Raw genomic sequence first — 13,525 nt, forward strand, 5'->3', positions numbered from 1 at the left:
CGTTCTCGATTTTTTTTTTTCGAAAGTTCGCCCAACGGCATAAACCATTAAATATAGAAATGTAGGCCGGTTTCGGCGATGAACAGCAATAGTGCTCGATGGTTGCTTCCATAGAGCCATGATTCATTGTCCGGTGGCCGCGTAGGATGAAGGCCCACTGTTTGCAGGTAGCGCCGTCGTACCTGGTTTAGACCAGGGCATGTCCGCAACAGGTGTTTGATTGTTGCTGTTGTTAAAGCGTAAAGTTTGGTGACAAGAAGTACGCGACTTTTAGCAGTCAGTAGATAGAAAAAGGGAAAAAAAACAGAAGAGCTAAAGGAAAGTTAACCCGCGTCTCACGACGGTTGCGTACTTCCTCGTCGTCTTCGCGATATCCACATGAAGCGTCAATAATCCGTCGGGAGTAACCAGAAGAGACCGCGATCGGCCATCGGCACTGCCATCGGCATTCGGGAACGTGCAGAACGCGCACACGCCTCTCGCGCTACGCGTGTCGCGCGAGCGAGCGTTCCATGCGGTTAAGACACGCAGCCCTTGGGACACGTAGCCATTCCACTCGATTCGCTCGTCCCCGTCGGACGCAACCGAGCCTGGGTCCCGAGCGAGCCAAGCTGCTAACCCTTGCCCGAGTTCCGAGCGCCTACCTCCCCCCTCCCGCTGTCGTCCAGCAGCGGCCAGGATGTCCATCGTCATGGTGGGCCCGTTCCCGGGCCCGTTCGACAGGACGCACTACTCGGACTCGTCCGGCGAGAACCAGACGGACCCCCAGCAGTCGCGCCCGCCCAAGGCTCAAGCCCCCGCCCCGCGGCAGCCGGGACCGCACCTCGGGATGCTGCTGGAGCAGGAGCCATCCAGGACGCCGGGAGCACCCCACGACGGAGTCGCTTACAGCGCGGTGATGCAGACGGACTCCGGAGCGCCTTCGCCGGTATGTACTCACTCGGTGCTTTAACCCTTTGCGGCCGCAGTGAGGATGCAGGGGCCGTATTTTGAAACGATCCACTTCAGCGATACTGTGACCTTGGCCGACGGCGCGCACTGATTGGCTGTTTTAGAAAATTTTGAGCCGATTGGCTGGTTAAACACGACCTATTTCAGTTTTTTCCCAACCAGCCAATCAGCGCGCGCCTGACGGTGATATTGTTGCCGGGGAGATACCATCGCCGAAGTGGATCGTTTCAGAATACGGCCCCAGTTGAGGTGAAGCTCACTTCGCAGCAAATCCCTCTAACGCCTCTAAATAAATCTGATCCCTCTAATGTAGGGTTAGGTAACCCAACCTAACCCAAAGCAACCTAACCTAACTAATCTTAACGTAACCACCATTAGAGATTAGAGGGATTTAGGGAATTTATTTAGAAGCGTTAGAAGGATTTTTCGTGAAGTAATCTTCGCCCCTACAATTATACAGTCGCCGAGATCATACCTGATAATTGAAAAAAGCCAACTATCACCAATAAAGGCTGGAAATTTCTATTATAACGCCTACTCTAGGCGTCAGCTTTTCTCCTACCCCATTCCCTTACCCCCCGTGAAGGGTAGCAAACCGGGCGCTCCTCTGGTTGACCTCCCTGCCTATAAAGGGCTGCAGAAAGTAATGTCTCTCTCCACAAATCAATTTCTCTCTTTCTGTCTTTCCTCTTTGCTTTCTCTCTCCCCCACCTCAATGGGAGTGGTGCAGCGAGCAATGCTGCCAAGGAAAACATTGTTGCTTTCACCAGGGGCGGTATTCTCGGGCGATGACTTTCGGAGACTAGTTTCGCGAGATTTCGCGTGGCTAACACGCTGGTCGCGCCGCCGTCTACGAGCGACAGCGTTTCTAGCTCGACGCCAAGCACGCTGTTTATTATAGTTTGCACAGTGCCAGGAACGATGTCGCCCGTAGACGCCGAACGCGTCTACGCGAGCGCCCGCAGCCGCGCAAAGTTGCTGGCAGAGTAGAAGCCGTCCCCCCCCCCCTCCCTCCCGCGCTGCCTTCCCGCTTTCCTCCTTTCGCGTGCGAGATTGAGTCGCCAGTCCCCTTGCGCCAGGTCGCAAGATACGCAGTTGGTGCCGCAGCATAACGGACAACCGTCACCCCCCCTCCCTCCCTCCCATCCTCCCACGGCCTTTCGCGCAACGGTAGACGTAGCGTTTGCTCTCCGCCGTGCGTTCGCTCTCCGTGAAAGCGCGCGTCCCTCGCGTGCTTTTACGCGCACATACAGCATACGGCGCAAGGCGACGATTTTGTCGCCCTTGGACTTTATACGGAACCTCACGGCGACGGCGACGGCAGAAATCCGCTTGGAGTGTTCATAGAATCGCTATCGCAATAAAGCTACTGGCATAGCTACTGGGAATGGCTTACGGAGCGTTCGCCGGCCAAGGCTGGCTGCGCGACGTAATGCTCTCTCCTATCTTGTTCTTCCTTCATGGGTAAACGCGAGGAAGCTCTCATTGGCTCTGCGACGGTCAACAACAAAAGAACTAACGAAAGAAACACGTCATGTACGCGCAGGCGCCGACGTACCAGGAGCCGCTACCCGAGTCGCCACCAGAGCCTCCCAGACCACGTCGCGCGGCGTCTTTAGCGAAAAGCAAATGGTAAGTGCATGCGAGTACGGCGCCATCTTACGGCGCCGACCACACTCAATTTTATTACGCGCGAAATGCGTGTGTCAAAGTCCGCTCGTGCCAACAAACTACTGGTCGTACCAATCTACCGGCAACTTTTGCAAAAGGTTCGCACAGTCCAATCGGCCATGCTTTACGACGCACCTTTCGACGAACGGAAGCACTATCCGACGCACTATAGCGATTGCCCCTGCAACTATCGTGCGTCGGAACCACCAAATCCGTCGGATGTGTTGGAGAGATGATGGCTTGTACCTCTGAAGCACCTGTCGTAAACTTGTTGGGATGTGCTGGAAAATTTAGTCGTACGTCGGATAGCAGGCGGAACCTTGCCATGTGGACGGCACTCTAAAATAGGAAGCATTCGCGTCGCAACCATCTGTTTCTGTTGGAAAGCGCTATAAGCGTTGTTCGTATGCCCAGCCTTATAACATCAAAAAGCATTCGATAAGTTTTCAACAAGATCTAACAGCAGTAGTGAAATAAACTTATTAGCAGTGGGGACCACGAAAGGTCTCCCTACAAAGAAATGAAGCGAGTTCAACGACGCCGGCCGTGATCCCCCGGGAACAAGCATGTTCAGCGTGACATTAGCGATGACAACTAAGGAGTTTTAACGACTACAATGGTATTGAATCTAAATGACGCGTTTCCTTTCATACTGGTTCACTCTGCTGTAAGCCTTCCTCCGACAGTCAACGTTATATCGCGTAACAATAAAACTCGACCCTTCGTTCTCGCGCGTCAGCTACGCCCTGCTGTGCCGCCTGGCGGTGGCCGCCCTGGGTCTGGCCGCGGTCGCAATCCTGGTGGGCGCGGTGTCCAGGGGCGTGCGCGGCGGCGTCAACACCGACACGGCACCGGTCAAGGCCGGAAACGTGGCGGTCAAGGCCGCCAACGCCACGGGCCGCAAGAACACCGCTTGCCCGTGCAGCGCGTCTTCCACGACCCATGCGACGCCCGCCGCTGTCAAGGGACCCAACGGTCACGGCACGGTCCCACCGCCAGGAGCGACACGTCACCACAAGCGCCGCGGAGGTGAGCGAGAGAGAAAAAAAAGCTTTCGTACATGTATGCAAATCTGGGAAACTTGCACATCAAGTGAGAGAGAGAGAGAAATAAGACGGGAAAGGGAAGGATGTTAATCAGACGCACGTCCGGTTGGCTACCCTCCACCGGGAGAAGTGGGGTATAGCGATGATGAGAGAGAGAGAGAGAGGAGAGAGAGCAAACTTTCGCGCACATTTTAAGGTTCACACCTAATGTACAAGCAGTCGCCGAAACCTGTCAAGATTACACATCAAAGGCAGCAAATTGGTAGGAGGTATATGGTGAATCCACTGTAGCCCAACTACAACAGACACAACGGACACAATACTGGACGCCCGATCCGTGACGCAATCATATCAAGAGGCAGGGATTACGTCTGTGATACTTGTGTGTCTTAATGGAAACAAAATGCGTTTCGTTTTTCCTGTGATGAACCTTCGCACATGTGCATTTTATTACAATTTTTCTCGTAGTCTTGTGAGCGGCTTACGATCTACTCCAAGTGCAGCATCCGTGGTGTACTGTCTTGTGTCTGCTCTATTGGCGCTAGTTGCTTCAGGTACGAACCAATCAGCCCAAGGACGCCGTATTCCGAGTTCTTCTGTATAAGGCAGTACTCGCGCCCGTCAGAAGACCTTGTGGCCTATCGCGCCATGTCTACTCCGCAACCGGTTCACTATATCCGGTGCATTTCTTTCGCTATACCCGAGACTTGTCGGCCGCTTCACTATACGCGTACGCCCGAGTTAAGTGCTCTTTCAATAGGCCGCCAGACCTACAGTGTCCGCGATGGTAAGCGGCGTATTTTCTAGCTGTATTCTGCACTGGTTGAACCGATGCCGGCTGCCCGTGGCGGTGGCCAAGTCGTACGATCCAAGCTGCGTTGCCGGCTATTTGACATTTGATTCGAACCACGCAGCCGTGGCGGTGGCCAAGTCGTACGATCCAAGCTGCGTTGCCGGCTATTTGACATTTGATTCGAACCACGCAGCGACCGAAAAAAAAAAAAAAAAAAAAAAAAACCTGCTACGACTATGAGAACCTATACGGTACGCGGTCATGTGTCCTATCGCGCTACCGACATCTGTTTCTTGTGCACTAATTATTTGACTAACTGGAAAAACAATTTAAATAAACAGCTTCGCTAATTATAGTATAGGAGACATCCTCGTAATTAGGGCTAATTTCAATACGCGTTACCGCCATCGTTACGCAGAGCGCCACTGCAATGCTTTTCTTCTTCGGCGCAGGGACCGGCCACGGCCCGAGGGCGGGCCAATCGTCATCGTCGTCGACGTCGTCGTCGCCGTCGTCGTCGTGGTTACCGACGACGACCGAGGACGCGTGGCCGACGACCCAGGCCGCAGACCGGGGGGTGCCCCCCGAGCCGGCGCTACGCGACGTCGGCGATTTGACGCCGTCGGGGCAGCGCACCGTCCCGACGACCTCCGGACCAACGCGGACATCGGAGGGCGCCGCTGCCACGGCCGCGACTTCGACGTCGCAGGTACCGCGGCGTTCGCTCCGCTTCGTTTCGTTTCATTTCGTTCGTTCGTGGCTGAAAACACGCCGATCAAGGTTAAATACAGTTCTTTAAGTAAAAAAAAAAGTTGACGTTTCGGTCCCACACGGAAGCCACTTCACTGTGAACGAGGCTCTTTTGTGGAGGCCGAAACACCAGCTTATTAAGGAATTGTAACGCGAAAGCGTTAAGGACCCCGTGTCGCAGAAAATCCGGCGTCGGCGTGCGATGTCGGCGTCGGTGGCGGAGAAAATAATCCCCAGCTACCCCAGCCACCCCGACCACGCAGGCCCTCCACGTGGTGCAAGGTTTTAGTGAACGAAAATTGAATTTCTCACAGTGAAATCCGTCAGAAAAATGGTAAAGTACGACTTTACCATTCGGCGTCGGATTCGCCGTCGGATTGTTTACCGATCGGCGTCGGATTGCAATTTGAATCTGCGAGAAAACCTAATTCTGCTACGAGGAAACTCAAACACAAACCCCTTTTCCAGCATTTCTACCAGACCTACAGCCGCGCTCTCGGGTACTTTACTTAAAGGCGAAGCTTAAGCGTCATCCAATTTTTTTTTTTTTTTCACCTTGGTCGGCTTATGTTTTGGCATTTTGTCGCCATGGTTCTGACCACTCAGAAAAGATTTTATCACGGTCGACTTCATTCATTCATCATTTTCTTCTTTCATTTCCACGTCAACTTCTGGTATTCAAGACACATTTCACGGGTGCTTTTCGTCGTCTCCGACGACAACAGTCTAAGTGAGATTGGTGTCAGTTTTCACGAAATCTGCACAAGTATGCCTAAACGACTTCCATAAATTACCGCATGCATTGTTACTTCATATTTGGGAAGACTTCTACATCATAGCTTCCTAGTTACAGTCGACTCCCGTTACTTCCACCCTTGCGAGACGACCACCAGATTCCGTCGGATTATCCGAAATGTCGCCTTAACCAACGACGTCAAAATTTCATTTGAGTGGTCATTTCAGCTGGTTTTCTTTCTTTTCGGATAGTCTGTAAACTCTTTCCTCTTGAAGCGCGATTCGACCAGTGAAGAGCGCCAACGCGTTTAAACAGTGACTCAGCGCTGGACTGTTGCGTCGCTGACAGTGTGGTCGTCGTTGAGTGGCCCACGAACCTCAACACTGTCTTCGGCGCAAACGAAAACACTCAAAAGAGATAGAAGCAGTGGGGCCATCTGCTGAATTTATCGCGCTTTCAAGGCTTTAGTATGCGCAACGCGCGCGAGCGGGCACCGGTGGGGGGTCGAATTAACCGAGGCGGCATACTTTCGCGTTCGAATTAAACGAATTTTCTTTCCATAGCAATGCATTTCTCGCCGAGACTTTTCACCGCGTACGAATTATGCGAAAAAACCGATATACCCGAGGTCGAATTAGCGGGAGTTGACTGTGTAAAAGTATTGAAAGAGAGAGAGAAGTCATAGGGGAAAGGCAGGGAGGTTAACCAGGCTGAGCCCGGTTGTATTGAAGGTAACGTGTAATACAAACGGTCTAATGCACAAAGGTTCTCCAGAGGATACTGTCGCGCGTTCATTGCACCGGATTTCCACTGTCGTCGATTTGTCCCTCGACTCGAGACGCGCATTCTGTATCCAAAAATGTTTCATGGTGGCCACAGTGACTATATGCTTGGTGTCCGAAAAGCAACTGCGCAGTGACTAAAAACAAACATGAGATGATAATTTCGAGTGTCACCGCAATTTCTCGTGAGATATATTTGCGCAAGCCAATATAGTTCGTCTGTCAAGGTCTGTGGGGGTGCACTCAAATGACGGGTGTATACCAGGCACAACGCAAACTGCAGGAGCTACACGCAGGTCATTGACCTACACATTGGAGGGTTAATGTGTAGGGAAATGACAGTGGAAACGGTGGTCCTACTGTTTCGAGGCTTTACAGTGCAGCGATCACTGCAGGAAGACGCTCGAAACGTCCACTACCGGCTTTGAAGACATGTCTGGCACACGACGCTACGCATTCTTAAGCAGTTCTTGGAGGGTTGCAGGAGTTAATCTGTGCACCGACTGCTTAAGAACGTGTAGCGTCGTGTGCCAGACATGTCTTCAAAGCCGGTGGTGGACGTTTCGAGCGTCTTCCTGCAGTGATCGCTGCGCAAGTAAAACCTCGAAATATTAGGGACCGCTGTCTCCGCTGCCCAGTTGACTTTTCGGACACACCCTGCGTGAGCAGTTTGAACGAAAGTTGGCCGGCTCTGATCATCATGCCGAAATCTTTCCAGACGGCGACGGTGGAGGCATCCGGTGAGGCGGCGGGTCTTGCCGGTGAGACGACCGGACGCATCAAGCGGGGCCGCCCAAGGTAAGAGAGCAGCTTTTTTTTTTTTTTTTTTTCATTGAGCACCGTATTTCGAGCCCTCTGTAGATTTCAAAGGTTTCAACGTTAGAGCGAAGTTAAAAATTAAGTTCCGAGGTCTTCGCACCAAAACACCGGATCAATTTTTACCACTTAGGGGTTATTTACGAGCACCCGATGAACGGTATACGAGCACTTTTGCATTCTGGCCCCGATCGGATTATGCGACTGCCGTGGTAAAAAAGTTGACGTCTGAAAACTTGCGCAGTCGGCAATGACGTAACGTGGTAGAGAATGGCTATGAACCAATAACGTGGACTATCGGGAGTGCTTTAACGTGCTACGCTAAAGTACGGTACACCAGCGCCTTTGCATTTCGATTACATCTGAGCGAGGCTCCCATGACCGGAATTCAAACCAGCGACCCTATGTTCAGCAGTAGAAAGTCAGCCACTCTGCTACGGCGGCTAGTCGGATCAGTTGACTAAGGCTAGAGTTTGATAGGCTAGCGCTTTCGGACACTAAAGTTTTGTGCTTAAAGTTTCCTTATACATTTTTGCCTACTTAGCAACTGTTGCAGGTGGAGTGCGTGCTTGTAAAAACCTAACCTGAATTGACCTACTTAACGTGAATGATGACGTCAGACCATATTTAGCAAGACGTGATCAACCTAAAATAATTTTGGCACCTCATCTCGTTACTATTTACGCTTTAAAGAAATTTGACGAGCCGAACTTAATGCGTACACGACTACATACTGGCGCCACTGGAAAGCACTGAGGTATATTTTTAAGCACTGCATTTGTTTTATTTTGAACGAACCTGGAGCATATAAAGCAATTTTGAAGAATTTGTATGTGTCCTAATATGTGCGAAAGAAAGAAATGTTTTTTGATAGCAAGTTTTTTGTAATTAGAAGCCCTTGCCTTAGCGTAGTAGAATTAGACGAATTGTTAGGTTTTTAACGAGTCCACTTTCTCGATAACGGGTCGTTTAAGCACGTTATGTAAATGCTCATTAGACTATTTTACGCAATCATGCCGCCGCCGATTGAGCTGTGCCGATTTCTATCGGCAACCAAATGCACAGTATATACTGAAGTTGATTCCTATGCATGAAAACGGTAGGGATACTTTCGGCCTCGCATTACGGCAGACCTCGCAAGCGACACGCTAACTATACAATTAAATATTCCGTGCCTATGTGGTCCATACGTGACATTCAGTGATGATACAATTTTGCAACACTAATGATTTTTTCGTATATTATGCCACAGAAATGTGCGTGCCATTAGTTGTGCCTATTAAGTGATCGACGCCACGTGACACTCCGTAATAGGTCACTACCACAGGCGATTCACGGCGGTCCATCCCAAAAACGGCGTATACTGCACCGTTACATTGAACATAAGCAGAAACCAGCCGCGGTTGCTCAGTGGTTATGGTGCTGGGCTGCTGAGCACGAGGTCGCGGGATCGAATCGCCGGCCACGGCGGCCGCATTTGGATGGGGAGCAAAAAAAAAAAAAAAAAAAAACACTCATGTACTTAGATTTAGGTGCACGTTAAAGAACCTCAGGCGGTCCAAATTAATCCGGAGTCCCAGATTACGGCGTGCCTCATAATCAGATGGTGGTTTTGGCACGTAAAACCCCCTATATTAATTCAGTAATTAAACATAGGTAGAGGCCGAGTAATCTCATACGCTAACCAGCCAACGTCAGCAAACGTTAAATGCTGCACGCGTGCCGTATTCCTGTATTGTCACTAGTCCGTAGCTTCGCTTACATCAACTCGATGCGAACTGGTCGAATCGGACGTCGAGCTGACCAAGCCACACCCCTACTGCGTTTTACCTGCATCGTTCCAAGTCTGATGAGCGAGTAAAACCCATGCCACCCGCAGGCCGCAACCCGACGATCGCTTTTCAGCCCACCTTTGCCGGTTCACGTAAACGCAACTATATAGTCCGAAAAAGATTTATATTGCAGATCCAACGCAAATCTTTCGTTAAGCTTTCGTGAAGCGGTTAATGAAATCCTATAAATGTTCCAGTTTCATTACGGCATCTCTGGCGTTAACGGAGACTGGCGAGCTAGCTGGCTGAGCTAGTTAGCGTTGGAACGGTAGAAGTATACGTGTTGTCGTGGTCTGAGGGTTAGAGCACCGGGCTGTTTGGCTTAGGTGCCGAAGTTCGATACCACCATCGGGCGCGTGGTAAATTTTTTTTTAGAGCGCATGCTCTTAGGCGCCCGTTCCTGTGTTGAGCGTCGGCGTTGTCCCTCGTGACCGAGCAAGCGAGCACAGCGAGAGATGAAAGCGAACGCGGAGCGCAGCGGGAGACGAAAGACGGCGATAGCGAGGAGAGCGCGAGAATAAAATCGTACTGGCCGCGCAAGACGGGATTTGCGGCGACCATGTCTACGAGATGGCGCCTGAGTAGCGCGCGTCGTCTGTACGGAAACGGTCTCGGGCGGCTGCTGTGAATCGCGCCCACTCGTCACTCACGCGCTCCTTCTCGCGATCTCACGATTAGCGAGGCAGTCGCGCCCACACTTCGCTCCGTTTGCAGCGTTCCGCACGAGACGGATTGTCCGCGCCAACCAATATATCGCGAAATGAAAACACGTATAAAGCTGCACTCTAAATTTGCGATTAGAAAATCGTAATCATCGGCAATTTTTTTTTCTGTTGGGTGTGAGCCATTCGGCAAGAGCACCCGGGCAGCAGCTCCCAGCAGCCACGGGCAGTAATGTCCGCAAGGGCGCTCTATAGGCAAGATACTTCACTAGAGATTGTTATCGCGAAGACTCGCTAGACGACGCAGCGCCTTGGCATAACATCACGTAACGCCGACACACTTATCGACAGTCTATCGTAATTCGTAGTCGCAGAGGACGTAGGCGCGCCGCTTTAATCGCGCTGTCTTTTGTCGTTTTTCCTCCCAACAGCAGCCTGGGGCCCACGCCGGCGGCATCGCCCCGTGCGACCGCGTCGCCGGGATCACCTCCGGGCGCAATGATCGCCCAGGACGGGTCCGTGCCGGTGGCCACCACCACCGCCAGCACGGACCTGCCCGAGGTGATCAACGAAGCCGACGCCCGCACCGACCTCCAGGAGGTGTAGGGGGTCGGCCAGGCAGAGGGTGCTGGGGCCGAGCACTCCGTGAAGACCCTGCGGTAGCGGCTCGGCCCCGCGGTTTCGACCGCGTCGATTTCGACGCCCGAGAGCAGCGGTGCGGCTGCCGCCTCGGGCGACCAGGAGGCCCGGCTACCACGGCCGGCTAGCCGGGCCTCTTCGATTTTGTATTATATCGTGTTGTAAATATAAAGTATTACTGCGTCGACGCCGCCTCGCTCATTTACAACCGCCCACCTCCCGTGCGGCAGGTGGAAGACTAAGCACGGGATATCTACAGGTACATATATGTATCGATGCGACATGGCCGCTTCTGAACCACTGCAGCGACTGTCAAACATGGCTCATCTTCCATCTGTCTAGGCATTGATTGAGTCTCTGCAGATCGACTCCGGAACTGCTAAAACGACTTCAAACAAGTTAAGGACGTCGGTGCCGGCGATTCCAAGGCGGCAAAACGTGTATGTCGTTAGCAACCCATGCTTGCGGCTTCCATCGTATGGGTCTGCCTTCCAGATGGGCTATGCAGCATTGCGAAGAAAAATATTCCACGCATCCACTCAATCGCGTATGGAGGTTGAGTGCTAACTGCTGCGAACGACAAGGCGATCGTCAAGGTACTGCGGACACCTTTAAGGTGCCGCCATTTCTTACAGGCTTGAGTGGCGGCCAAGCACCCCGAAATCTACCGCAAAGACGTGAAGCCAGCGCTGACGCAGACTACAGTTGCACAGTTAAGGGCCAATAAAGGACCTTCAGATTATCCGTAAATCAATTTGCATCATCTCGGCGCTTTTAATTATCTTAGCCTCGCTAAAGGCTGGCTGCCTTCACATCAAATGAAAATTAAAACGTTTATCTTCATGCGCGGGTGCGGATTATAGTGCCGTCGTATACATTCTCCTCCCACCTGTTCAGCCAGTTACAGGATGAGGCAAGCTGATTCATGAATAATTAGTTTACTAATGCACGATTGAATTATGAATAATTTCGTTTACTGAAGCGAGGTTACGGGTGGATCGACGACAGTGGACACTTAAGTGTAGTTTGACACGTCAAGGTGCTCACTAGCACTTAGACAACCTTGTTCTCGCCTTCTGATATGAAGTATTTCTAGTAAATACAACTGTCCCGATAACCCCTTGCTACAACAGTAAGAGGGCACAGTTGACTGCTACTACGGCGCTTTAATCCAAGTTTTTCAGCTCACATTACTCGTTTGTCTACGCTACGTGAGCATATTGGCGCCGAGCAACATTTATCGCGAAAGTTCGTGGCAAAATGCACATTTTATATCCTTTTATTTCTCGTTGTGACATCAATTCCCCGCGTGACTATGTACCACGCTCGAATTACTGCACATAAAACACGCATGTCTGGCCTCGGTGATGAACTTGCTGCTGCTTCATATTCGGAGTTTGTCAAACATTAGTTTATAATGAAGAACATATGCATGACCAAGCAGGCTTTATGTCGGGCTGGTACTTATGTTGATCACATACAGGTCGTCTGACATCGCCTTTATATAGGTCTAAATATTCCCGTCGAGAGAGGGAGCAACGAGTGCTAGCTGCAGTCACTGTACAAAAAGTTCACCAGCATTTCCCCTGTCCAGAAAATGGGGGTAAGCGAAGCTTGTCGTCTGCGTACAGCCGCCCAAATCTTAACTAGCGAGCGCGAGCGGCAACTTTCTGTGCGCCAGCACCTTAAATTAGGCACAAACTTACAGATGACTATGTAAGAAGGATCACTTACAGCTACTGCAGTTCAAGAAGCTGAGAACATCTGGTTCAAGCAAATGCAGACAGATACCTATGCCAAAGAGAGAGCCCAACTTGAAGTGGGACAAGACCTCGACAAGACGTCGCCCATAAGAGACCTGCATCCCTTTATTGACTAAAAGGGCGTAATGAGGATTAGAACTCGCCTTCAGAACGCCGATGTCACATACAACGAAAAGACGCCTGTGCTGCTGCCGTGCAACCACCCGTCACGCGACTCGTCATTTTGCAAGCTCACAAAACTGTGCTCCACGGCGGGGTCGGTGACACATTAAATGAACTTCGCGCCCGGTTCTGGGTGCCCAGAGTGCGACAAGCAGTGAAGAGAGTGCTCCGAAAATGTGTGATTTGTGCTCGTTTCCGACTCAAGGCTGCGAGTGCACCGGCAGCCCCTCTTCCCAGTGATCGTGTGTGCAATTCGCGCCCCTTTGAGGTTACAGGAGTTGACTTTGCAGGGCCAGTTTTTGTGAAAGATTGCAGTGGCTTTAAAGTGTACATAGTGCTGTTCACGTGTGCAGCAGTTAGAGCAATTCACCTTGAGCACGTGGTTGGACTTACTACAAACGCTTTCCTCATGGCTTTCAAAAGATTTTGTGCAAGACGTGGAACACCGCGAATAGTTTACTCAGACAACGCTACTACATTTAAGAAAGCTGCACGTGAGCTAGCTAGCATGCACCAGTTGTTGAGGAAAGAGGAAGTCAGCCAGTATTGCTCTACCCACGGTATAACTTGGAAATTTATTGCAGAGAGAGCTCCTTGGTGGGGTGGTTTTTGGGAGCGGTTAGTTAGGATTGTGAAGATGTGCATTCGCAAGTCATTGTGAAGGGCGTCTGTTGACCTACAACAACTGAGCACTTTGCTGACTGAAACAGAAGCCGTTGTGAATTCCAGGCCCATAACTTTCATTTACTCTTCTCCTAAAGAGCCAGACATTCTAACCCCGTCTCATTTTTTGTTAGGCAGCCGTCTCTTGTCTAATCCTAAAACGTCGGATGAACGGGGAGAAAGAAAGACTGAGCTGCTCAGTTTGTGGGTCCACAGGCAGCTAATAATGGAACAACTGTGGAAGCGATGGCTTCGTGAA

At 51.2% G+C, this 13,525-nt stretch overlaps 2 protein-coding genes across 2 annotated transcripts in view; one reads left to right on the plus strand and one right to left on the minus strand.

Moving 5' to 3' along the window:
* LOC119431596 (A disintegrin and metalloproteinase with thrombospondin motifs 9-like) overlaps positions 1 to 13,525 on the minus strand; it is a 372,677-nt gene that overhangs the window by 92,614 nt on the left and 266,538 nt on the right. The gene's annotated exons all lie outside the window — the stretch shown is intronic.
* Positions 59 to 10,865, plus strand: LOC125940906 (mucin-5AC-like). The gene is made up of 6 exons (XM_049657574.1): positions 59 to 928; positions 2,498 to 2,583; positions 3,362 to 3,651; positions 4,914 to 5,170; positions 7,448 to 7,527; positions 10,471 to 10,865. The coding sequence occupies exons 1-6, from the start codon at positions 680 to 682 to the stop codon at positions 10,643 to 10,645; spliced, it is 1,137 nt and encodes a 378-aa protein (XP_049513531.1). The 5' UTR covers positions 59 to 679; the 3' UTR covers positions 10,646 to 10,865.

Source organism: Dermacentor silvarum, chromosome 10, assembly GCF_013339745.2.
Source record: "Dermacentor silvarum isolate Dsil-2018 chromosome 10, BIME_Dsil_1.4, whole genome shotgun sequence".
NCBI lineage: Eukaryota > Metazoa > Arthropoda > Arachnida > Ixodida > Ixodidae > Dermacentor > Dermacentor silvarum.

Bases quoted from the DNA above. Each gene is read 5' to 3' on its own strand.
- LOC125940906 (XM_049657574.1), top strand. From the start codon at position 680: ATGTCCATCGTCATGGTGGGCCCGTTCCCGGGCCCGTTCGACAGGACG. The intron at 5,171-7,447 runs GTACCGCGGCGT...AAATCTTTCCAG, and splicing joins CCGCGACTTCGACGTCGCAG to ACGGCGACGGTGGAGGCATC. The intron at 7,528-10,470 runs GTAAGAGAGCAG...TCCTCCCAACAG, and splicing joins ATCAAGCGGGGCCGCCCAAG to CAGCCTGGGGCCCACGCCGG.